Source organism: Siphateles boraxobius, unplaced genomic scaffold (genome assembly GCF_051911475.1).
Source record: "Siphateles boraxobius isolate OS27281-9 unplaced genomic scaffold, OSU_SipBor_1 68, whole genome shotgun sequence".
Lineage (NCBI taxonomy): Eukaryota > Metazoa > Chordata > Actinopteri > Cypriniformes > Leuciscidae > Siphateles > Siphateles boraxobius.
Window position 1 is genome coordinate 11251053 of NW_027509195.1, and position 23773 is coordinate 11274825.

A 23773-nucleotide genomic window follows, 5' to 3' on the forward strand; every position below is an offset into this window, starting at 1 on the left:
TCCATATACAGCGTCTCTTTCTGGGACAGAAAATGGGGTGACCCAAACTTAGAGCGCATTGACGTCCCTTCTCTCTGTCTCTCTTTTTCTTTCTGCTACTCTTCAAATCTTTTACATACAGTATCTATGACATAATTTTTGAAACTGATCCATCTAGCTACCTGTAATCTCATAGCAGTGCTCTAGCAACCTCTCCTAAACAACATGGGAATGCCTTAGCAACCACCGGGAACAAACTAGCAGCCACCTAGAAACGCCTTAACTACCATGCCAAAAACCTTGGCAACTACTTAGTAATGCTGTATTTATGTCTCTTTCGATTCTTCAAATCTCTCAAATACACTAGCAATCTCTCTGAATCCCTTTACAACTACCTAGCAAAGCCTTAGGAACCACTCAGAACAACCTAACAGCCACCTAGAAACATCCTAGCAACCAATCCAAGCACCTTAGCATTGCTGTATTTATATATGTCTTCACTACACGCATTCTACCAGATGGTTAGCTAAGAATTCTGGGCCAAAAACGGTTTGTAATCGTGCCGTGCCGAAACAGGCTCAAGCAGAAACCATTCCTTAACGTTGTTATAACTGTTCGGCCCGACAGTGGAAAAGCTGCATTTGAGTCTGTTGAATGGTCTAGCAACCCTTTGAAACCACCTAGTAATGCCTTAGCAACCACCCACAACAACCAAGCAGTCACCTTAACAGATACTTAGAACCGCTGTATTTATCCGTCTGTCGAATCTTCATGTCTGTCAAAAGCCCTAGCATCCACGCTTAAATCTTTTGCAAACACCTAGAAATGTCTTGGCACCAACCTAATACAACTTAGCAGCCACTTAGAAATGCCCTAGCTACCACTTCAAGCATTTTAACAACTGCTTAGTTATGCTATGTCTGTCTGTTGAATTTGAAACATTTAGGCAACATTTATCTTGACAAGCTTTCCCTTTTTAGTTTCTTCTTTATACTTTTTCTGTTTTCTCTCCTCTCAGGCTTGATTCTTTCTCTTTCTGCTCTCTAGTGTGAGATAGGAACTGATATTTTTCTCCCTTCCTCTTTTTAAAATTGGGGTCAAAGTGTATTTCTGCATGCAACAGTGGTTTTAAATAGAACTGTGAATCTGATTGCGATGGGAATATATTAAGTGTTTTGTCTACAGTACACATGTTGAAATTCTCTTGTTTAAAAAATATGAACTCGATCATCAGTTGTTTTTTGACTCCCTTGGTGCAGAAGTAATTTGCATATTTCTCTTACTAAATGCGTCTGTCAGTTTGCATGTTAATCACGTGTATGTATCTTTGTTCCTCTTTCTAAAGGTTGGTGATATTTTGTCAGTGATTGACATGCCACCCAAAGAGGACACCACGTGGTGGAGAGGAAAGCATGGATTCCAGGTACCAGTAAACCTCAGGACTTGATATGGGCCATCTTTTGTAACACTGACATCTTTGAGCTCAGTGTTCCCCTCTCTTTTCCTCAGGTTGGCTTCTTTCCCAGTGAATGTGTGGAATTAATCAATGAGAAGTTGCAGCAGTCTGTCAGTGCTCCTGTCAGTAAGCAAGGTACCACGCACAGTCTTTTATCTAGAGATCAGGAGGGTACTGGAAGTAGAAATACCATTTAAAGTCTCTTTAGCTAAATTGATTGAGAAATGTACTTCCAGAAGAGGGTGTTCTGTCATTTCTGATCTTTACTTCTTGCTGCTTGATCAATGATGCAGTACAAATCATTTAGTTGTCCGGCAAATCTTCATTGGCTGTTCTTCTGTGTTTCAGAGGTGGATCATTTGAGCTCCAAACCAGGCGTTACCAACACGACTGGGCCTTCCTCTCCAACATCAGGTATGGTCAAGTAATTTTTTACTTTTTAGTAGTTGCAATTAGGGCTGGGCATAGTAATACAGGCGCAATGACATGGAAGTAGCGACAAATCTATTCTTCTGTATGATGACGTACATCCGAGTTTAACGAATTATTGAAAAAGAGCGGGACTTGGTTCTATGGATCTGTCGTTGTTTGGATTTTGAGATATACATTGCACCCAAAAGTGGATGCAGATGAACGTGAGCTTGCAGATGTGGGTTTAAGTGAATAACATGACTGGAAAAGTCCTGCATATGTCACTAGAGAGAAGTCTGCCGTTTCGGTGGAAGGTCCAGTTATGACATTTTAAATTGAACATTACGAGGTCAAAAAATGGAACTTATGCATGGATGAATTGTTCACAATAAGATCTTTTAACATGCATTTACAAAATAGATAATTTTTTATTTAAATTTCATTCCGAGTTTATATGCCAACAGCAAAATATACCGCATTGTGCCTGCATTACCACCTCGTTGTGCATTATTATTTTATAATTCACTGTCTGAAATCAATTATTTCGATTGTATGGTTAATGCACCTCAAGACATTTGTCAGGTTTTTGTCCTTTTTAGAAATAGTAAAGGAAGATTGAGCCATTGATATGTAATGTTTAGAAATTGAGAGACATTAAGTGTGTGTGTGTGTGTGTGTGTGTGTGTGTGTGTGTGTGTGTGTGTGTGTGTGTGTGTGTGTGTGTGTGTGTGTGTGTGTGTGTGTGTGTGTGTGTGTGTGTATTACCTGAGTCTGTGCTGTCAGTTGCTTTCGGCTGCAACATCTCTCCTAATAGCAAAGCTTTAAGTCGAACTACTTAAAAAAAAAAAAAGACATTACAACCCCATTAATGAGAATTGTCACATACTGTAGCTTTTCAGTAGGAAAACTGTTTTATTGAGAAAGTCATGGTTGGGCCTGATAAGTTTTTGTGTACGAGAGAGATTGTAAGGCCCTCTCCCAAATGGAAGCCCTTGCGATCTTCCTCCAAGTCTGCACCTTTGTGATGTAATGCCGATTTGAGTGTCGGTAGAAGTCTGCGCATCAAGGGTGCATATCGGCAGGAAAGGCTGAAACCTAAAATGACAAATGGGTCATTCTACAGTCTTGTGTACTTAATGGACACACGTAAGTGCCGGCCATTGTAAGTCCACAAAACCGCAAGTGAACATGAAATGTGCCATTTGGGACTAAGTGTGTGCATGGTCGGGAGAAAGAGCAGAGCTAGGGCATACTTTCCATAGATAATAAAAGAAATTGTCATTTTTATAGTATTGTTTGTCATATTTATTTCAATGTCTTTGTGTTTTTTGGATCTTTTGCTGTGGTAGGCTGCAAGTCTCTGAAATAATTTGGTGAAGTATATCCATATCCATAACTGTACTGCAATCAAGAAACTACTGAAACTACTTTAGCTGTGCATTTACTGGAAAATATTGTCAAATATTGTCAACCAATCAGAATCAAGCATTTAACCCTGTGGTACAAAACATAGAGACACAACCAGTCAAAAGCTTGAATACACCCAATTCAATTTATTCCTGTTATGGCAAAGCTAGGTTTTCAGCAGCCTCAATGAATGAAAGTATTAATTTCTGTAATTATTTATATAACTGCCCTTAATGTGTATACATCCTTGAAATATTGGTGAATAGGTGATATATCGCCCAGCCCTAGTTGTTTTTTCAAAAAGACATGCTTTGGTTACTTGATGTTCTATCTAGCACAGATGATATTGTAGCCTTTGGGGGCACGGCTTTTTAAGGTTATTTTTATGGCCTTGAAAGCCACTATAGTCTTCTGCACATCACAACAGCATCTTCTAATGAAATGCTTTAACAGTGAATGTTTTAGTTTATAATAACACTTGCACTAAAGATGCATTTGATATTTCTGTCGATTGTGTTTCCTTCTTTTCTCTCAGTTCTTCATCCTTGGTTCCCAAGCCTGGCTGGTAACAACTTCAGTGAATTTACCTAAACTAACATTTCTATATCTGTCTTTTTCTAACGCCTTCTGTCCTCTGAGACACCTTGGGTTTTGAACACAGATTGTGGTTGTTTATACAGCAGGCAGAGAAAGTGTGGGTGGTTTGGAGTGGATGAGCTTTGGTTTTGGATGGTGAAGACAGCAAAAATGTTGTATAATTCATTCATGTGGGCATCATTCTCTAGCACAGGGTTTGGCAACCTTTTTTGTCAGGAAGTGCCATTCTTAAGTTTCTGAGTTAATAATTTTGCTCAATAGGACTGAATATGCTTAGTCAATGCTATAAATTTCTGATATTCAACCATGTACAGCAGAATAAGCTGTACGCTGTAAGTCAGTAACTTGAGTGCATGTGAAGTACAGTGGTCACGCTAATGGTTTATCAGAGCTGCGCACTTTCATTGACTTGCGCAGTTTAATTCTCACACTTTAATAGTATTTATAACTTCTACCTTAATAAAAACAAGCTGTGTTACTATGAGGAATGATTACCTTAAAATGTAGATCTGTATGCAGGTACGAGGTACTTTATCTGAATGAAATACATAGGCTACACCTCTTGCTTTTGCTCATGTGCCAGCTATTACCATAGGTTGCCGACCCCTGCTCTAGCATGTGTTGATGAATTGCAGGCTGCTTGTTGTATAAATGAGAAGCTGTTAGTGGGCTGTGAGGATTGATTTTGATTGTGCTTGCTCCATGTCATATCGAACTTTTTTAACAATGTGTCCTAACCAGGCATGATGCAACAAGATTCCAGTGACAAGCAGTGGACACGATTAGTTAAAAACAAAATGTAATTTCACTCATCACAAGATGTCCTAGAGATGTCCTCGGCACGCCTAGTTGGGGCTTGTTGATGATACATTTCTAAAAGTGCTGCTTTTTAGATGGCATTAATGATGACTTTCATAACTGACTGCAAAAGGGCCTCATTTAACCCATGTAACGTTCTTATCTTACATTTGTGTCATTCAGGTCATTGACCTTGAGGCCTGTGAAGTATCTATAGCAGTGGTTCTCAACCAGGGGGCCGGGACTTGAGACTCACTAGTTGGCCCCAGCACACTTCCAAGGGGGCACAAGATGCCTTAAAATGATTTAAAATAAGACAAAACAAGCTAAAACAGCTAGATGTTAACAGCTTTAGCCATTCCTTAGCCACCAAAGTTCTTCAACCTGGATATAAAAGGGACTTTAAAAAAGAAAAGTTGTGGAAATTAATTGCATTTAAATTAAATTAATAAAATATATTTTTTATTTATTATGGAGCCCCGTATATGACAAGCAGACATACATACAGACATTGATATCATGACAACTCTCTGAATATTTTTAGCATGTTAATGTTGATGGTAATGGTTAATGTATTTGGTTTTGGTGGAATAGATCTGCTACGCTGCTGCTGAATTGCTGCTGCTGTTGATTATTGCTGCTGCAGGACAAATACAGGAACTTGCTACTGCTAATACATACGCTGATACGCTGCTTTGAGTATGTAAGACATACTGCTGCTACACAAATAGCATATCTTTTACCCATAGCAGATCTATACAGGTGGAGCTGGGGAAGGTGGAGGGTTTAGACGAACTCTGAAAGTGTGCTGCAAACTGCTATAGTGAATGGTAACCAGCCATTTAAATGTTGAGCAGCAAGCTCATTGGCTGCAGATGCGACATGAAGCTTGAGCCAAGTAGTTAACGCTGTAAATATCATCATATTGCGTTAAGGATCCATTAGCCTGCGCCATCTACAGTTTCATGACAGAACTATGTAGATATCCTGGCAACAAATTAAGAATTTGTTCTCCCGTTTTAGTAAATTGTGGCCATGATTTACTAATACGTTCAGTTCATTCAAGTTAGTCAAATCGTGGCCACTAGTTAAGAATTTATTCCAGCAATTTATTAATTTGTTCGCTCATTTAAGTTAATCGTGGCCAAGTTAAACTAATTTGTTCTCTCGTTTTGATTTAAATAAAACAAGGGAACAAATTATTATAATATTGTGTATTATTGTGTGCACGATTTACTTAATAACAAGGAATGAATTAGTAAAACATACTGACGTATTATGTCATGGGAACTGGGAATTAATTAATTTGTTGCAACGATATACAATCCATGCCATGTGCGGGGCTTCGTGTTTGATAAATAAACTTTATATACAGTTTTTCAGGCTCTGAAAGATTTTATTTATTATAAATTGCTATTGGGGAGTCAAATTTTTTTTTTAACCCTGTAATCACAAACTAGAAAAGAAATGTAAACTAATTGGTAATAAAAAGTGTTAACCCTAAAGAACATTCAGTTATTGAAATAATGGACTGTAATTATTTTAATTGTATAAAAAATGTTTTTTCATTTTAATATTATACCATTCCTAGTTTCTGTAAATAAAGTTATGAAAATTATTATTCATTATTATTATTTTATAAAATTATAAAATAATCAGCTTTAAAATGTGAATTCAAAAATGTTGAGGACCACTAATCTATAGCTATATCGCGTAGTCGTACTCACAGTGGTATGGTTTTTAGACCTATGGCTGATCTGTACAAATGGAACACAGCCTGCAGGAGTTATGGACTTCATAGAATAGAGTTTATTGGTTGGCTTTTTTTTTTAGGTGTTTGTGGTGTGGTTTTCTTCTTTCTAGGGGTCAGCATGCTCATGTGAAGCAAAAGCTGCTGAATTGTTCAGACTTCTTGTGTACGTTCCAGTCACCTGTTAGTTCTTTGCCAAGTTCACAGGTTTCAGCCAACTTGAATACAATTCTGAATAATAGGGAGTGCATAAGGCACTGTATGAAATTTGGCTACTATAAACATGGTGAATAGTAAATGTAGCATTTTATTTAGCCTAATACACCTTGGGAATTGTTACTAAGTGCTTTAGAGATTTCCATTTGCATTTATTTACATATTAAACATCGAAAATGTCATATAACTACATGTAGAGGTTTTAAGTATATTGAAATGTTTTATAAATATTATAATTAAAATGTATATTGATATATTTTTCATAAATACACTTGGATGTATTGTATAGTTTCTTTCATAATAAAAGTGATTTTTTTATGATGTCATACTCAAAACCCCTCTCCTGTGGACCTCAAATGTTGTCAGTCTTTGAAGGGTATCCCAAATGAACATATATTTGTCAAGTAAAGTATGTTTTATAGATATTCCCCACTGAGTGTGTGAAGTGAGCACTGAGCAGTGTTCTGTAGTTTGTGAAAGTGTGCTGTCCACATTTTCAATTGCCTGATTAGCTCTCTGTCGCCCCCTTTTGGCAGTGTCCAAGAAACATGGCAAGCTGATGGGCTTCCTGCGCACCTTCATGAAGTCCAGACCCACCAAACAAAAGCTTAAGCAGAGGGGAATCCTGAAAGAACGAGTGTTCGGCTGCGACCTCGGCGAACATCTCCTCAACTCTGGTCTAGACGGTACAGAAACAGATTATTTCCTCTGTGCTGTAAAGTGTCATTTCTACATGTATAGTGATATTTTTTTGTGGTCAAACTTCAGTGCCGCAGGTCCTAAAGAGCTGCTCAGAGTTCATAGAGAAGCATGGTGTGGTGGATGGGATCTACAGACACTCTGGTGTGTCGTCCAACATACAGAAACTCAGGTGTGTCTGTTCATACTTTATTCTGGAAGTTTTAATAAAGGTTATCACGGACGAATATGTCTGCACTTAAAACGAATTTTAAGGGTAATTCATGTTTTCTTTATATGCATGACCATGACATATGTTATTCTCTTGCATCTCATCCCAATCAGGCATGAGTTTGACAGTGAAAATGTTCCGGATCTGACGAAAGACGTGTACATGCAGGATATTCACTGTGTTGGCTCACTGTGCAAACTCTACTTCAGAGAGCTGCCCAATCCTCTCCTCACGTACCAACTCTACGACAAGTTTGCTGTAAATAATTCTGGCTTTAGCATGAGTTATGTTTAAACAAGCAGTAAAATAAGGGTTTCAAAACCCTTTAACCATGTTAATATCACCGTACTTCAAAGCCGAAGATATTTTTCTTGTTTTCAGATAATAATCTTGGAAACAGTTGGACACAATAATGAATTGTGTATCAAAAATGTATAATGGATTCCACAAAAATATTTAGAAGCACAAGTGTTTTCAACATTGATAATAATGAGAAATGTTTCTAGAGCAGAAAATCAGCATATTAGAATAATTTCTGAAGGATCATGTGAGACTGAAGACTGGAGAAATGATGCTGAAAATTCAGCTTTGTATTAAAAATACATTTAGTAAATTATTCATTTTGTATTAAAAATACATTTTGAAATTAATGACTTTTCAAGATGTATTAAGTTATTTTAAATTGAAAAATTTCACAATATTACTGTTACTGTTGTATTGATCAAATAAATGCTGCTGTGGTGAACATAAGAGACTTCTTTCAAAAACATGAAACGAATCTTACCGAAACTAAATTTCCATTAATGTTTCTCAAGTCCAGTTATGTTTTAAAGTTAATAAGCGAGCTGTATATTTGTCTGACCAGGAATGTATGGGAGAGATGACAGATGAAGAGAGAATGGTGAAAGTGCATGATGTTATCCAGCAACTTCCTCCTCCTCACTACCGGTAACCCCAATACTTACTACATGGTTCAAGTTGTGTCACCTGTTATGGAGATTGATGTGAAACTGAAGTGTGACAGGAAGAGCTGTTTTCTGACAATAAGCGATGTGTTTTAATTTGTGTCCGTCTATCAGCACTTTGGAGTACCTCATCAAACATCTGTCCGGGTTGGCCACCTGCAGTGGAGAGACTAACATGCACATTAAGAATCTGGCCATCGTCTGGGCCCCAAACCTGCTCAGGTATGTAATTATAACTACCTAAATATTAGCAATGCACAATTTATTGGTGATGATATCCATAATGGCCAATAGAAGTATTTTATTTATTTGTTTGTTTGTTTATTTATTTTAAACTATCAGCATAGCCATGGAAGCAGTTAATGTAATGGCTGCCTTGGATACTTGATTCTGATTGGTCAATGACAGAATATTTGATTCGTATTGGTCACTCACTGCATTCTGCTGTCAGTTATTTTAGTATAATATGTATATTACTTACAACTGTACCAGGGAGTTGTACTAGTTTTAAATCGGTGATAAAAAGGGTCTCTTTTTTCCTCATATAATATAATAATTTATGCTCAAATCAATATTTTTATTGGTATTGGCAGTAGTAGCCGTAATATACTTTGTAAATCAATTATTTTTGCTAAAATATTTTTCTATGCCAGATTTTAAAATAATTTTTGTTTTCTACTGTGAATTTATTGAATTATAGGTCTAATAATTTTATGCCTAATCTCATTTAAAAACTTTTTGTTTCGGCCCAGAATTTTCATGTCGGTGCATCCCTATCAAAATTATCAGTGTGTTTTGTTTGTCCTGATATTTTACTGTTGAACTGAACACATTGAAATGAATAAATCTATGTGATTCATTACTGAAATCCTCACTGCTTTTTGTTGTAGCTTTTACTAGCACATGCTGAGGGTTCAAATTAAACCTCTTGTGTCTAAATCAGAATCTACTGTTGTTCTGTGTCAGGTCCAAAGAGATTGAGGCAGCAGGCTTAAGCGGTGCTGATCCATTTAAAGAAGTGCGTATTCAGTCCGTGGTCGTGGAGTTTCTGCTCAGCAATGTGGAAGTTCTGTTCAGTGACTCTTTCACTTCTGTTGGACGTTTCAGTGCAGGTATGTTGCACCAGAAAAGAACAAATTTGTTTTCCGCCATAAATTAGTAAACTCATTAGTAAACCACTCATTCAGTCCAGTTTCTTCGAACCAGAGCATGTGAGCGAAGCGGTAGTATTTCCTCCGGAGCGGAGAGCGCCTTTCTGCCGTTCAGTCCGCTCAGGGCCACTCACTTAAACCAGAATGCCCTTTTATGCTGTTTCGAGAACACTTGAAATAAGCAATAGGTCTAAGGTTATGAAATTCAAATACTGTTTAAATGAAGTTGCGAACCTTATAGGCCTACTTAGATGCACAGTAAACATCAAAGTAGGGCTGGGAGAGATGACGATATTATCGTATATCGCCGATGTCACAAGTATCGCGATGTCGATTATAACAGTCTATTTCCAGACGATAATCCTCAATATCAAAAAATATAATTCACATAGCCCTATAGTTATATACTTACATATTTATTCACATGCAACAGCATGAATGAAATATTTTCTATAGGCTAGTTGATAGCGTTAGGAATAGAAAATCGATTCTTCTTGATAGCATTCTTTAAGCGCAAGATGCTAGAGAACACTTCTGCGTGCGCGCTGTTTAGTGAGCTGCGCACACATCCAAAGCGTGCAAAGAGGCGTCTCTCAAATAGTGCATGGACAATGACACAATTATATCTCACAGTTATCCTTCTAGTTAATTTATAGCATCAAATAAACATCAGAAGAATTGTTGTTTCAACCACGGAAAGACGTCAGTACACACCATTTTTCAAGTTCAAAATATGTAAACAGTCGGCAACGGCAAAATGAGTGTGTTCCCTGTCAAACATCATTTATCCTTATTTACGTAATTTTGTTAAACATTTTTTCTGGATTTCTTGATCTTTATATGATTTTTTTTTTATTCGTATGCTATTCGTTTTTATACTGTTTATTTTGTTCTGCAGATGTAAAAAATTAAACTATTTTGCTAATGCAGAAAATATTAAAAATAATATAATCAAGTAGCCTAGGCCTATTTTATTTTGGTTTGCATTCTAATAAAAGTTAATCAGAAAAAAAGGTAGAAGTAGCCTAACTTCACCCGTTTCTGAATATTAATTTAAATGTTGCACCTAAATAAATAAGTAAATATATATATATGTAGAAATTATTTTTTATTTGTTCAACCTTACAAAAGCTTACAATGATATTTAACATCAAACATAAGACAAACAGATTTTGGGGAAAACGTATAACAGATCTTACATTGTATAGAGTAAAACATTAAATTCTACAAACTATTTTTCTCAAAATATGTGATTTTTTATGCACTTCTTATTTCTAGTGATTGAATTCAATGAGTCATGGAATATTTTAAGATCTTTACAAAAAAAATTAAAGGAGGGGTGTAATAGACATTACTTTAGCTTTATGTATATGGAACTTTCCAAGAAGTATTAACTTTAATGTATCAATTATATCTGAGCCAGTCTTTCAATCCAAGAAAAAGATCATAGCCTCATCTATTCTGATTATTTTGTAGAATGCATCAAAAACCATCATAGATACCTGCTTCCAAAAGTCTTCAGAGTATTTACAATTACAAAATAAATGTACGAGAGTTTCAGATTCAAGATTACAAAAATAACAATCTGGTGAGAAGTCTTTTTTTAAACTTATTAAGAAATGCATTACAGGGATAATTTTTTTAATTTTTTAAAGATAGTTTTCTTGACCTTATTTGGCAGTAAAAATGTATTACTTGCAGACCAGATTATCTCAGTAGAGGGTATAGAAGAAAAAAGTTGCTTCCATTTCAGAATTGCTTTAGGGCAGGGGTAGGCAAGTTCGGTCCTAGTGAGCCTCTGTCCTGCAGAGTTTGGCTCCAACACTGAAAAAAATCCTCACCTGCCTATACCCTTATTTATCCTGAAGACATTGATTAGCTTGTTCAGGTGTGTTTGATTAGGGTTGGAATTAAATTCTGCAGAACAGTGGCTCTCTTGGACCGAACTTGCCTACCCCTGCTTTAGGGTAATAACTGATATCTTCATTAAGATACTTCTGATGTAAGAGTTATTACACTTCATATCCAAAATATTAACACCTCCAATAACAAGTTTAGGAGTCTGCTGGAAGACTGAGTTGTAACTGAAATGCGCTTTCACAAGCTGAAGCAATTTAATGGAGATGTTTTTAACAACCATATGGTAATCTCTACATTTAGATTCAATCCCTGAGAGGCACATAATACTTAGGCTTAATCAAAAAGCACAAACATGATCATTGTTATTAAAACTAAAATTACAATTTCATTTAAATTGCAAACGGATGAAGAAACGGCAGTGACGTCTCTGGTGGGCCGCATTGGGGGCGGGGTTTGGGTAGACAATATAATCGTATATCGATGATATTATTTAAGGTGATTATCGATAAAATATTTATTACATATCGCCCAGCCCTACATCAGAGTTAAGAACTGAAAGGGAGAGTGGAGAAACTGCTGTGAGTATATCACAAAATGAATCTTCACTAACTTAAAGTTTGTTTGTTTTTCTTCTTTGCTTGGGGGTAAAAATAATTTTGAAATACTTTTGGTGCGATATACTGTCAACAAACATCCTGACGTCGACAATCGATGAATTTCGAGCTCTGCAATTCGGCACTATCCAGTCACGTCACATGCATTTATACCACTTTAAACAATATTGCTTTAAAGCCACACATATCAGAACTTATCTTTAGGCCTACTGTAGTTGAGACATTTATTCAAGACATTCATTACAAACAGAAAGACGTACAGATAGTAAAAAGACATATCTTGTCTGAGCAGGATTCGCATGGGCCTTGAGGGATTGAGCGGAGCGCAGTGGCATAGAGCAAATTGTTGAACGGAGCTTCACACCGCTCCACTTTCCTGACATGCTCTGCTTCAAATAGCACTTTCGTTAAACAGGCAGTGATGTTGGTTTTGTTCCAAAAACTAGTGAGCTGCCTACATACTGTAAGTAGCATTTTAAGGCATCGTGGGCAAAAAGGTATGCAACTTAATTTCGCTGCCTTCAAAGATACTTTCTTTTGGCAGCAATGTTGTATCTTTCAGAGAAGCCAATCCCATAATGTGACAAGCTCAGCGACATACTTTAGTAAGGATGCTGCGTATGTTTACAGTGCACCATGTTTTGGAAAAGAGTTGTCTAAACCAATATAGTTGCAAAAGCATTAGACGTCATGATTCCTCTGACTTGTTTTCATTACAGAATTGCCACAGATTAACATGAATGGTTTTAACTTCCTCTGCCAGTCTTTGGTTTAAAGTGACATCGGATATTTCACCACTGTTTTCTTCTCTTCTGAGATGCAGTTCTTTTTGTTTTCATACTTAACAGGGATGCGTTACTATTGCAGTCAGACCTGTGACTTCATCTCTTCTCTTTTTTTTTTTTTTTTACCCCTTATGACAAAATATTAAATGGCTTTAACAGGTTGAACAACATTGATTTAATATATTAGGGCTGGGTGATATCGCTAAATAAATTATTGCGCTATTTTGTTATATTATTGTAATATTTTTTGGCTTTTGATGATATTCATCATGATATTTACAGTACCATTCAAAGTTTTGGGGTCAGCAATACATATTTTTTAATTAATAAATAAAATAAAAATTCATATATGTAATATTACAATTTTTTACTGTATTTTAAAAAATAAATAGATGCATCCTTGGTGAGTATAAGAGACTTCTTTCAAAAACATTAAAAAACCCACAGACCTCAAACTTCTGAACAGTGTATTTGCTCTGAAATGGCTTAAAATAGTGACATTTTTATTTATGCTAAAGGAACCATCATTTCAATCAAACAGCCACTGCTTACATGTAAACTCATAGTTAATTACGTTCATTTCTTTAATCGATTGACAGCACTAATGTTACATTTAATATAAAATTAAATACTAATTAATCACAAATTTTTCTGTAATTACACCTAACATCAAAGTTTTTTTTATATATTTTTTTATATTTGTCATTTTTTTTAAATTTCACATTTATTCTCCAAATTAATGTAGAAACAACATAAAGACAGTAGCCTATATTCAAAATATTTGTTTAATGGCATCTTTTAGGAAAGAAGGCCAGTATCACCGATACCAATACTGCTACCGATGTCTCTATGAAATTCTTTTCTCAATTTTAGCCATTAATTATAACCATTCAGCATTACAATATAATTTAAAGCTATCAATTTTTAACATTTATTAGGATTTAAAAAATATAACCACTATTATATTATACAATCTTCACATAAAAACATTATAATAAATGTCACATTTACCTGTGCCTTTATTATATCAGGGCTCAATTTTTTCTATTGGCCCAGTGTAGATTTTTACTTGCCCTGCCAAAATGCACAAAAAGTTATTGTTTTTGTTGTTTTTGACCCATGTAACCTAGTAAACAGTGCGTTAAGATTTTCAGGTAGCTCTAACAGCTCTAACAAATTGCGGGACAAGGAGGAGATGTAAACCTTATTTCCTTCAACATGATTGCAAATAAATTGTAATTATTTAATGTCTCCCAGCCCTACTATATATGTGATTTGATAAATTGTTCTCTTGTGATGAACTTGGCTAACATAACACAGTTGAACATATTTGCAGTGGCCTGACTCACTCATGTGTAAGTGAGGCTTACTGAGAGAGAGCTGTGTGTTTCCATAGCAACAAGAGGGGCGGAGCACAAGATCTCGCGCCAGCCCCGAACACGGCTGGTTAGTCTTCAAGAGGCGAGGGGGGAGTCCTGTTTGACTGACCCCTCTTATCTGGACCCTGACCTACGACGCTTCTCCGTGATATGAGATCCAGACTGACTCTCTGACTCAACAGTGGACACTCAATTCACAATCTGGTCAAACCAGCTTATGGGGATATATATATATATATATACAGTACTTCTTGAGTTAAAAAAGCTAACTCAGAAAAACGTTTTATAGGTGTATTACCTTCCATGTAATGTTTCTGAAAAATCAGTAAGACAGCAAGACATTTGTACATGGATGTCCATTAAAGAGAAACATAATGTGTCCTGTGAGAATGTCTCAGCTTGGAATATGATATTTGGTTTGTTGCTGGTTCAAGGTACAAAGCAGGTTTATCCGCTTGTAGACTAGACCAGCTAATGACCATAAATGACCAGCTAGAAATGTAAATCTTCCATCAGGGATCCAAACGATACTATCTATTTTCAAATACAATTTTTTTGTTCCGATTCAACATGACTGTGTGTTTACACTACTGTTCAAAAGTTTGGGGTCAATATGATTTTTTTTTTGTTGGAAGAAATTCATACTTTTATGTGGCAAGGACACACTGAATTGTTACAAAGTGTCAGTAAAGGCATTTAAAAATGTAGAAAATATTTGTTTCTTATAAATCCAGTTCTTTGAAATTTCTTCTTTCAAAAATCTTACCAACATCAAACTTTAGATCGGTAGCGAATGCTATTAGCAATGTAATTTTCCACATGGATGGATTATTTTATGACCATTGTTTATGTTCAAGGACATCTGTAAAATCATATTTTGCCTATGTAAATGACATGTTGAAATTGTACAGCACACAGATAGATATAAGGCAATAAATTCCTTTGTTGACAAATATTCATTAATTTTGTAGGAGAACAAAGAATGAATAATAAGCTTATGGTTCTTACTAATTGATCTTTTCCACTATGTAAATTTGGTTTTTGTTAAGTAGGAAATTGAAAAAATCATTTGTTAAAATGGGTGAATGCCAAGTGAATGGTACTTGGTAGTGAAAATTTGAGTGAAAAGAGTATCTGTTTGTGTCGACTCTACTCTTGAGACAGTTACAGCAGGTAAAGTGACCTTTAGGTATTTTTCTGTATGTCAGATACTTTTGAGGCTTTGTTTTTGGATTCCTCTTCTCGTCTGATGTCCCAGACTTTACAGGCTTGCTGAGGCCCACAAAACTCTATGCAAGTACACAAGCACTTCTAGCTATGCAATCTCAGTTTTATATGTTGTTGCATTTGGAAATGTGTTCAAGCTCAAATCCTAACACAATGCAATTATACACTCCATTCTCAACACTGCCACAAGAGGCGTTATAACGTGCATTACTTTACCCAACACAGTATTGCAAGAATGCATGTTAAGATTTACTAAGCACTGGCAAAGTGTGCATTTGTGTACTTGCGTAGTTTGTTTCTGGCCTTAACCACTCTAAATTTTGTCTGTTGGCCCGCCGTTGTATTTCTTCTACAAAGCTTGTTGCAGTAGAGCTGTACAGACTATGGAAGTGTTGGAGGAGCTGATGTTTTTTGTTGAAGCTTAGATGTCTTGTCGTTTGCCATGTATCATGTTATATCATGTTTGTTTGTTTGTTTGTTTTCAATCGATGTGCTCTTCGCTGCATTACTGCATTAACTCGCATATGTCCGTTGGCTTGCTGGATCTGAATCTTTTTTTTTTTTTTCTGTTTGCCTCTTTCACTCCACAGCGCGACAGTCTCTGACCAGGCCCAAGTCGTTTGTGTCTACCAGGCTTCTGTCTCTGGAGGAGGCACAGGCTCGCACACAAGCTCCCCTTCTCCTTCAGGGGTCTCCTCACCACGCTATCAGCCAGTTTCACACTGTACTGGACCTGCCTGCAGACAAGTGGGTTTCTTTGCACAAATCAATGACTTACAAAGTAGTGGTTAACCTATTAATTAAATTTGTTAGTAAATAAATCATTTTACTTCTTTCGTGTTTCTTTTAGGAGGAAAAGAGGGATGAAGGTCCGGAAGTCAGCAGGCGGTAGCTGGAAGACGTTTTTTGCCATCGGAAAACCTGCAGCGGCAGGTCGACGTAAACCCACCAGGATCACCTCTCTATTCCAGCACACTACTTCTCATGCAGGTATAAAAGACATCGTGCTAAGTTCTTCAGATTGTACTTTGACATCAGAAAATGCAAATCTATTTAGGATAGAGGAAAATGGCTCAGTTTTTAGTGTTGCATGTCTGCTTTAGGTTGCAGGGTGGACAGTGTGACGCTCAGGTCAGCAAAGAGTGAGGAGTCCCTGTCCTCTCAGCACAGTGGAGCAGGTATGAATGACATTTGGTAACGCTTTAATGCCCTGGTAGACCAATCAATTTCCAGGGACCAGTGTAATAAGATCACACATTTTTATTTTTCATTATTCTTATGAAATTGTTTGAATATACAGTTCAAAAGTTTGGGATCAGTTAATCAGAAATTAACACTTTTTTTTCAGCAAGCATGCATTAAATTGATCAGCGCGACATTAAAGAAATGTATAATGTCAAAAAATATTTATATTTCAAATAAATGCTGAATTTTTGAACTTTCTATACATCAAATAATTCTATTCATCAAATGTGTGCATGTGTGTGTATAAATCATAATATTGGATATACTGTGTGTGTGTGTGTATATATATATATATACACACACACACACACACACACATACATGCATGCATACATATACATTATTGAAAAGTAATAGTGATATATGATGCTCTGTTTTTCTCTCAGGGCAGGGGAAGATGCAACGATGCTTACGAAGACCTCGCTCCAGCAGTGATGGTCTGTCTCTGGCTGCTTCTGTTGATCCGCAGCTCCTTCCACAGCACTCCCCATCTAGAATCCATCCGAGCCGCTCTTATGACAGCCTGCTGCCTGAGGAAATGCATGATGCTGATGAGGAAGAAAATGAAGATGAAGAGGATGAGGAAGGTGTGTACATGTTGCCTGATTTCTCCCAGGAACCCTCCACCTCATGGATGGCAGAAGATGTCATTGACTTTAGCCCCACCTTCCTGGAAGATGGACCAATAGGGTTAGGGAGCACGGCCGTCGCTCCTAGCGGCAGGGAGTCCCCTCCTGCAGCCGCACCCCCTCCATACCGTTGTCTGAGCCATCAAGGCCACACCCGCTCTGGTAGCCAGCGCTCAATAACAGAAGATCCAGACTCTGTTCTCAACCAATCAGAGGCCGCAGCCCGTCGGAGTTTGATCCTGGCTGCAGCAGCTCCGCCTCAGCAAGTGTTCTGTCAACACAGGCCGTCTGCAGTTACTAATGCTCCCGCAAGCACAGCCCAGCTGGGCGAGTCAAACCTAAGCCCATCCCATAGCCAGACGCCAGCTCCAGTGGCCTCTTCACCGCCTTCTCAGCCCCCTCAGGAGAGGCGTTCCTTTACACGTAAAGTGGTTCATGCACTTTCACCCAAAGCGCCTAAATCTCCCCCTATGGACATCTCTGATCCAATCTCCATCAGTGTACCTGCCAAGGTGAAATCTTTGTGGTATTATTTGAACTAATACTTTTGTAGGTGACCTCTATCCCAGTTTAATGTGCAGTGATCTATAAATGAACCATTTTAACTTTCAAGGTTCTGGAAATGATTGGTGGACGAGCTGGCGAATTGCAACCTGGACCTCCAAGCAGTGGACCGTCTCAGCCACCCCAGATGATATCTATGCTCCTGAGGTCATGTGACTTTCAGCTCACGGAGAGCTGCCAGCAAGAGCTCAACAGTAAGTTGGGCCCCATCACCAAGATCAAGGGTCCTAGTGAGTATAAACTCTGATTATGGCATAATGCAGTGGTTCCCAAACTGTTCAGACTGCACACCCTTTGACAAGTACCACCATTGCATTTCTCTGAAAATATAGTAATATCTAAAGCCATATTCACATTTTTAACTATAACCAAATACATCTTGGCATATGAATATTTTTCATTAGTTTTTCAGAAGATGATTATATTTCAGCTATGAATGTCAGTTATTTAAGTGCGATAGATGTTCCTGAATTCATATATAAATTTTATAAAGTTTAAGTAAATGAGTAATGGAAGATAGTTCTACATTGCCATTCGTATGTTGACTTCATGAAGACTGTAAAGAATTAGGCAGATAGGCCAAGTCTTTGAAAAATTTAGTGATATAATTTTAGTGAAGTTTTCAATCAGTAAATTATTGCTTCAAATGTCATGTTCAATTTCTGCCAATTTTCCAAAATGCAACCAGGTTGTGCCAATTTCTGTACATTTATGAGAGAACTTTCTGCCATAATTTTCTTGTGCACCCCAAGTTTGGGAACCTTTGTTTTAATGTTAAAAATAAAATAATTGATTAAAGTAACTACTTATTTCCCAATTCCTTATTCTTCTTTTTTTTTCAGGTATCTTTGGTCCCGCTGGTGTTCCCCTTCCATCTCAGCAGCCCCCTCCTCCCCCCCCCAAGAACCCTGCACGCCTCATGGCTCTGGCTCTGGCTGAAAGTGCCAACAAGGCACTGCGGCAAGGTGCCTCTCCCCCATACCGCCCCCGTCAGAGTGGAACCTCCCCTGAGACAGATGTCCGCTTCCAGAGGTCCCTCTCTGCTGATGCAGGAGCTCTGCTCTCTTCTGATTCTAATCAGATCTACTCCACGGTGCGCCCCTTGTCTGTGTGGAAGACTGAGGGTGATGATGATGGTGGACTTGCTGCTGAAAAGCTTGCAGACAAGTCGCATGGCACCGAGTCAAGGTCACAACCTGGACAGGACTCTGGAACTCTCTCTTCTGACAGCTCAGTCTCTGATTCTGGGACATCCAATTCTGAGTTATCAGTTGCCAGTTCCTCTGAGGAAAACAATGAGCGAAGCCCAAGCCCCATTTACAAGAACGAAGAGCCAACTTCTTCAGCACAACCCTCAAAATCCAGCCCACCCTCCTCCAGCGAAGCCATCCTTTCTCTGAGAAAACCCCCAGCATATGGTCGGCAGTTTTCTGCTCCACAGCTTCAGCAGGATAAATCCAGTGGCCAGTCCAAGCCTGCGGTCCAGCCACGCACTCAGCTCCTGCACTCCAAATCAGAGAGCTCTCCACTGGCCCAGGTACGAGCCTTCCAGCCCACACGGCCTAAAGTGCCACCCAAGCCCCCTGATCTTGCTCCCTTGAGGGCTTCACTCTCTCAGACTGACCGGCATGATTACATGCGTCGCTCCTTGGATGCCAGTCGCATTCGACGCTTGGCAGGGCCTCCACAAGGAAACACACCACTTTCCAGAGCTTTCTCTGAGCGCATTAGCAGTACCTCTGACATGCTGTCTCGATATCATGCAGCCAGAATGGCCAGCCAAGCTGTCCAGGTTGCACACCTTCCCCAACAACAGCAGCAAAAGACTCAGTCCACTCAGATCAGAACGGTTGTCCCCTCTGAAGACCCATCCAAGATGGAGAACTTCTACTATGAGATTGGGGCACCTGAGCATCCAAAACTGCCACCCAGCTATGCACGCCACAGCTATCAGAATATGAAGCTGGATCTGGAGGGAAACCTCCGTCTCACTGACCCAGCCAATCAAAGGCCTATTTCCAGGGGTTACCCTCCTCCCTACAACCCCCAAGGACCTGTGGGCAGTAGGGCTCCCCAGCTGTGGTCATCTGAGGCCACACGAGCTTGGGCCGCAGCACATTCTCACTCTTTCTCCTTTTCCCATTTTCATTCTCACCATCGCTCCCAGGACGGATCATCAGGTCATCCTCCCCACCCTCGTCCTCAGCGACAGACATCATCATCTGTCAGGTTGCACCGCAGTGAAGTGCATCCTTTACCTGCATCCGGTGTGGTGGGCTCCTCTGCAGACATAATGCCTCTGTCCGTTCACCAACGTAGCTTGCATCGACCCCAGCGTTCGCCTTCTGCAGACCACACTGCCTCCCAGCTTCACCCCTACTTTGAAAATGGGAAGGTGTGTTACCGGTACTTTGAGGCTTCCAGGCCGGAAGACATACAACTGCATCAGCAATCGGTTTTGAAACCACCTCAGGCTTCCCTGGTGCAAGGTATCACGAAAGATCAGCCTGAGCCCATCTACGTCAATTATCCTTTCACAAACCCACCAGGATCTGGGGTTAATTCAAAGAGCTGGGCTACCACAAACCTTGACGAAAATGATCATCAAGCATCGGAGACACTGGAACTACCTTCCAAGCCTCAACCGGAAGACAAGCAGAAACTTTCAGAGCATGAAAGTCCCACAGTTAGCTTCGACAACCATGCCCAGAACGATGTATCCTCAGATTCCAAAGAGATCAATAAAGCAGCGTCTGCCTCCACTGCCATGCATTTCCGTAGCCGCTCAGATCCCCAAAGTATCAGCTCAGAGCCTCTTAATGTCCTGACTGGGAAGGAAATTGCCTCCTTGCTAATTGAAAAGCTTGCAGAGGATGAAAGAGAGGGTCCTTCTGTGCCATCTTCTTCATCCTCTTCTCCACACATCGAGCACCCTCCAAATCCCTACCCTAGCCAGCAGCAACAACCACCACCTGCATACAATATCTACACTCCAGGACCTTCTCGTGGGCGCTTTGAAAGTCAAATGCCACCTAGAGAGGGATCTGGACCTTTTCAACGTCAAGACCCCTTGCGGAGATCTTCTGGAGGCCAGTATAGACAAGCTTTTGATGTCATGCCATCTGGTGACCAAGTCCTTAAGTTTTACAGAAGCCAAGACTTTGTCCCAATCTCACAGGGAGAAAGCACAAACCCTAATCCTTATCCCCCAAGACCGTATTATCAGGACCCCCCATACCCTAATTGGGGCCCTCATGGCCTCCCAGAAGCTTCCCACACATGCACTCCACCTACAGTGGCCTTCTCTAATTTAGCGCTTGGATCGACAAGAGGATACGGGCCCCAGACAGTGGCCAACCAATACCCGTACCAGTCAGGGTCAGTGCTTCCCCAATATCCCAACACACCACGACGAGATGTTGTCCTGGATCCTTCTCTCCGACCTCCGGGGTTGCGAAACCAGAGAGGCTTAAACCGGCAGGGAAGCCTGCCGGGGCCCAATTGGACCATCCGAACTGAAGGCCAGACCCGTAGTTATTGCTAAAGAGCACAACTGCAACAAAAAGTCCTGTCTTAAACCTTAAAATAAGATAATATGACATAAACTAGTATAAGCACTAGACTTTTATGTTTCCTGTACACGTTAACATGTTGTGAAAGAAAATGTTAACCTCCCAGAGGGGAGACCGTGTACAGAAACAAAATTAAGTGGGGTACGTATGTCTTTACTGGTGTTTCTGTCTCAGAAAACCCCCACTGCTGTCCTGCGATTAGAGTGCATATTGGAGTGGAAAAAGGGTACGAGAATAAGACAAAGCAGAAAGTATCAAAGAAGTGAACCATAAAGTGGCTTAGATATGAAAACATTCCAGAACACACTGTGCTGTCCAGCAGAGGGAGTCAGAGAGGTGCATAGCTGCTATTCCTCTGACAGGACGTTGCTCAGTGTGGCTAATTTTTGTTTCTGTTTTGTCTGGTTTAAGGTTATTTTTGACACTAGATCATTCTGTACAGGGGCACAAGCGTAATTTCTTTCTTCCTCCTCAAAGTACGATAAAAATAACCTCAAGAGATGCTAGTGGTTTTATGAACCTTTATGAAGATGGTTCGTTTTTGCATTTTTTTTAATTGCCTTTTTTTGTTGTCTCTAAGTTATTGTAAGTTTTCATTGGAAGAAGTTAATGTGAAATAGTTTTATTTTGCCTTTCTTGATTTGTTTCAAAGAATGTAAAGGTTAGGACTTTGTGACCTTTTTGTTGTTTTTATTTTTATTTTTTAAGTGTGTGTGAATTTGAATGAGTGTGTCTTGCCCTGAGTGTCTGACATTAAGCACATAAAAAGGAACCGTAATTGCTGATATTTTTGGGAAAGGTGCATAATTGAGAGTGCATATTTCTGTGAGGTACTGTACTGCTCATTCTCAAGTAATGCGTCATATGATTTTGTATCAATATTGGTGTTCTAATCCAAAGCAAGTATTTCAGGTAGGTCACGTCACCCTGTCACTCCCAGACATCCCTGGGTTTCTTTGAACCTAGCAACATAGAATAACTGGTACTATTCACCACAAAACAATGGATAATTCCTTCAATGCCCACAACACTAGTCTCAGATGACTATAAAATTATTATTAGTTTTTAATCAGATACCACTATCTGGGCTCGGTACTGTTCCACTGTTTTTAGTAAGTACTATAGTATCTTTTTGTAGTCCCGGATTCTTCTAAAATTGGACAGTGAATTCTATAAAGAAATGTTTAGTAATGGTTGCCTTTCGTTAAATAATCCTTCATTATGAAAGTAAATGTTGATGAGTTGAATACAAACTTGGTCCTGAGCTCTGTTACTCCTATTTACAGTTTTCCAAAGCCCCGCACCTGTAAGTCCTGAGAATACAAGGTCTAAATGAGAAAGATTGTGTGTATGACTAAGAGTATGATACGGTGTGTTTGCATGTCTGTTATCTCTGTTGTTTAATACATATCTATGCAGTGAATATCTAAGGGGGATACGTTACTTTAAAAAAAACACTAAAAATATTAATGCTACCTATGTATGTCAGCAGACATGTAAGCGTGTATGTTCCAGTGAGAGAGGTCATGCATGTGGCTTTGAGAGTATATACTGTTCATGTCCAACAATCTCCCCTTCAGTCTTTAGCACTTTGCTAAAGGCAGTTCAGTCTATTTTGTATCATTTTCAAATATGTGAATTAAAACCTTGGACACCCGTTATAGATGAGTTTGGTGATTATTTTTGAGCTGAATATTTTTGTAATCAGGTAAGAGGAGGTAGCTTAATGATGGGGGTTACTCAAGTACTCGTATTACTGAATATCTCATTGGAATGCAGGAAAAAGTATTTGAATTAAAAAAAATTTGTGATCCTGGTACTAATTACGATGTTTTATATTAAAAAAAAAAACCTTACTAAGTGACATTGTGATCACAATTACTTGACTAAATAACATTCCAATAGTTGAAGCAGACTTGGATGCTCCTGGTGCTGATTGTTTACATTTGCTATTAAAAGCGGTTCTTTCTAGGTTTTGTTATGTTGCGATTGTTTTAATTCACAGGGCTTGCAGTGCTGCAGTCTACACCCTCTGAAATTGAGCTTCTTTGTAGGTGGTAGTATGAGAAAAGTTGAGCTCTTCCCTTGAGATCCTGCAAAACCAGTCTTTTTCTGAGTATCAGGCGACACTCCCAGTTGAGTATAAATAAAACAGACATGCAAGCCAATTCCCTCCTGTACAAAATATTGGCATGAGATAATTAGCCTGAGCAATAACATTTTGGGTGGTTCAGGGTGTGGAGAACTGCCAGGCTTTT

At 38.8% G+C, this 23773-nt stretch overlaps 1 protein-coding gene across 13 annotated transcripts in view; it reads left to right on the forward strand.

The window, feature by feature from the left end:
* The window catches only part of arhgap33 (Rho GTPase activating protein 33), a 62030-nt gene extending 38854 nt beyond the window's left edge, over positions 1-23176 (forward strand). For 6 of the 13 annotated variants that reach the window (XM_077214731.1, XM_077214741.1, XM_077214742.1 and 3 more), the window contains 16 exons: positions 1325-1402; positions 1489-1570; positions 1784-1849; positions 3789-3818; positions 7151-7300; positions 7383-7485; positions 7638-7782; positions 8390-8472; positions 8604-8711; positions 9456-9601; positions 16096-16252; positions 16356-16495; positions 16609-16683; positions 17137-17891; positions 17993-18173; positions 18786-23176. In XM_077214731.1, the coding sequence (XP_077070846.1) occupies positions 1325-1402; positions 1489-1570; positions 1784-1849; positions 3789-3818; positions 7151-7300; positions 7383-7485; positions 7638-7782; positions 8390-8472; positions 8604-8711; positions 9456-9601; positions 16096-16252; positions 16356-16495; positions 16609-16683; positions 17137-17891; positions 17993-18173; positions 18786-21487 (5001 nt within the window). In that variant the 3' untranslated portion in view covers positions 21488-23176. The remainder of the gene's footprint in view (positions 1-1324; positions 1403-1488; positions 1571-1783; positions 1850-3788; positions 3819-7150; positions 7301-7382; positions 7486-7637; positions 7783-8389; positions 8473-8603; positions 8712-9455; positions 9602-16095; positions 16253-16355; positions 16496-16608; positions 16684-17136; positions 17892-17992; positions 18174-18785) is intronic. The other 7 variants (XM_077214732.1, XM_077214738.1, XM_077214743.1 and 4 more) reach the window with 3 other exon arrangements.
* The last annotated feature ends 597 nt before the right edge of the window (positions 23177-23773 follow it).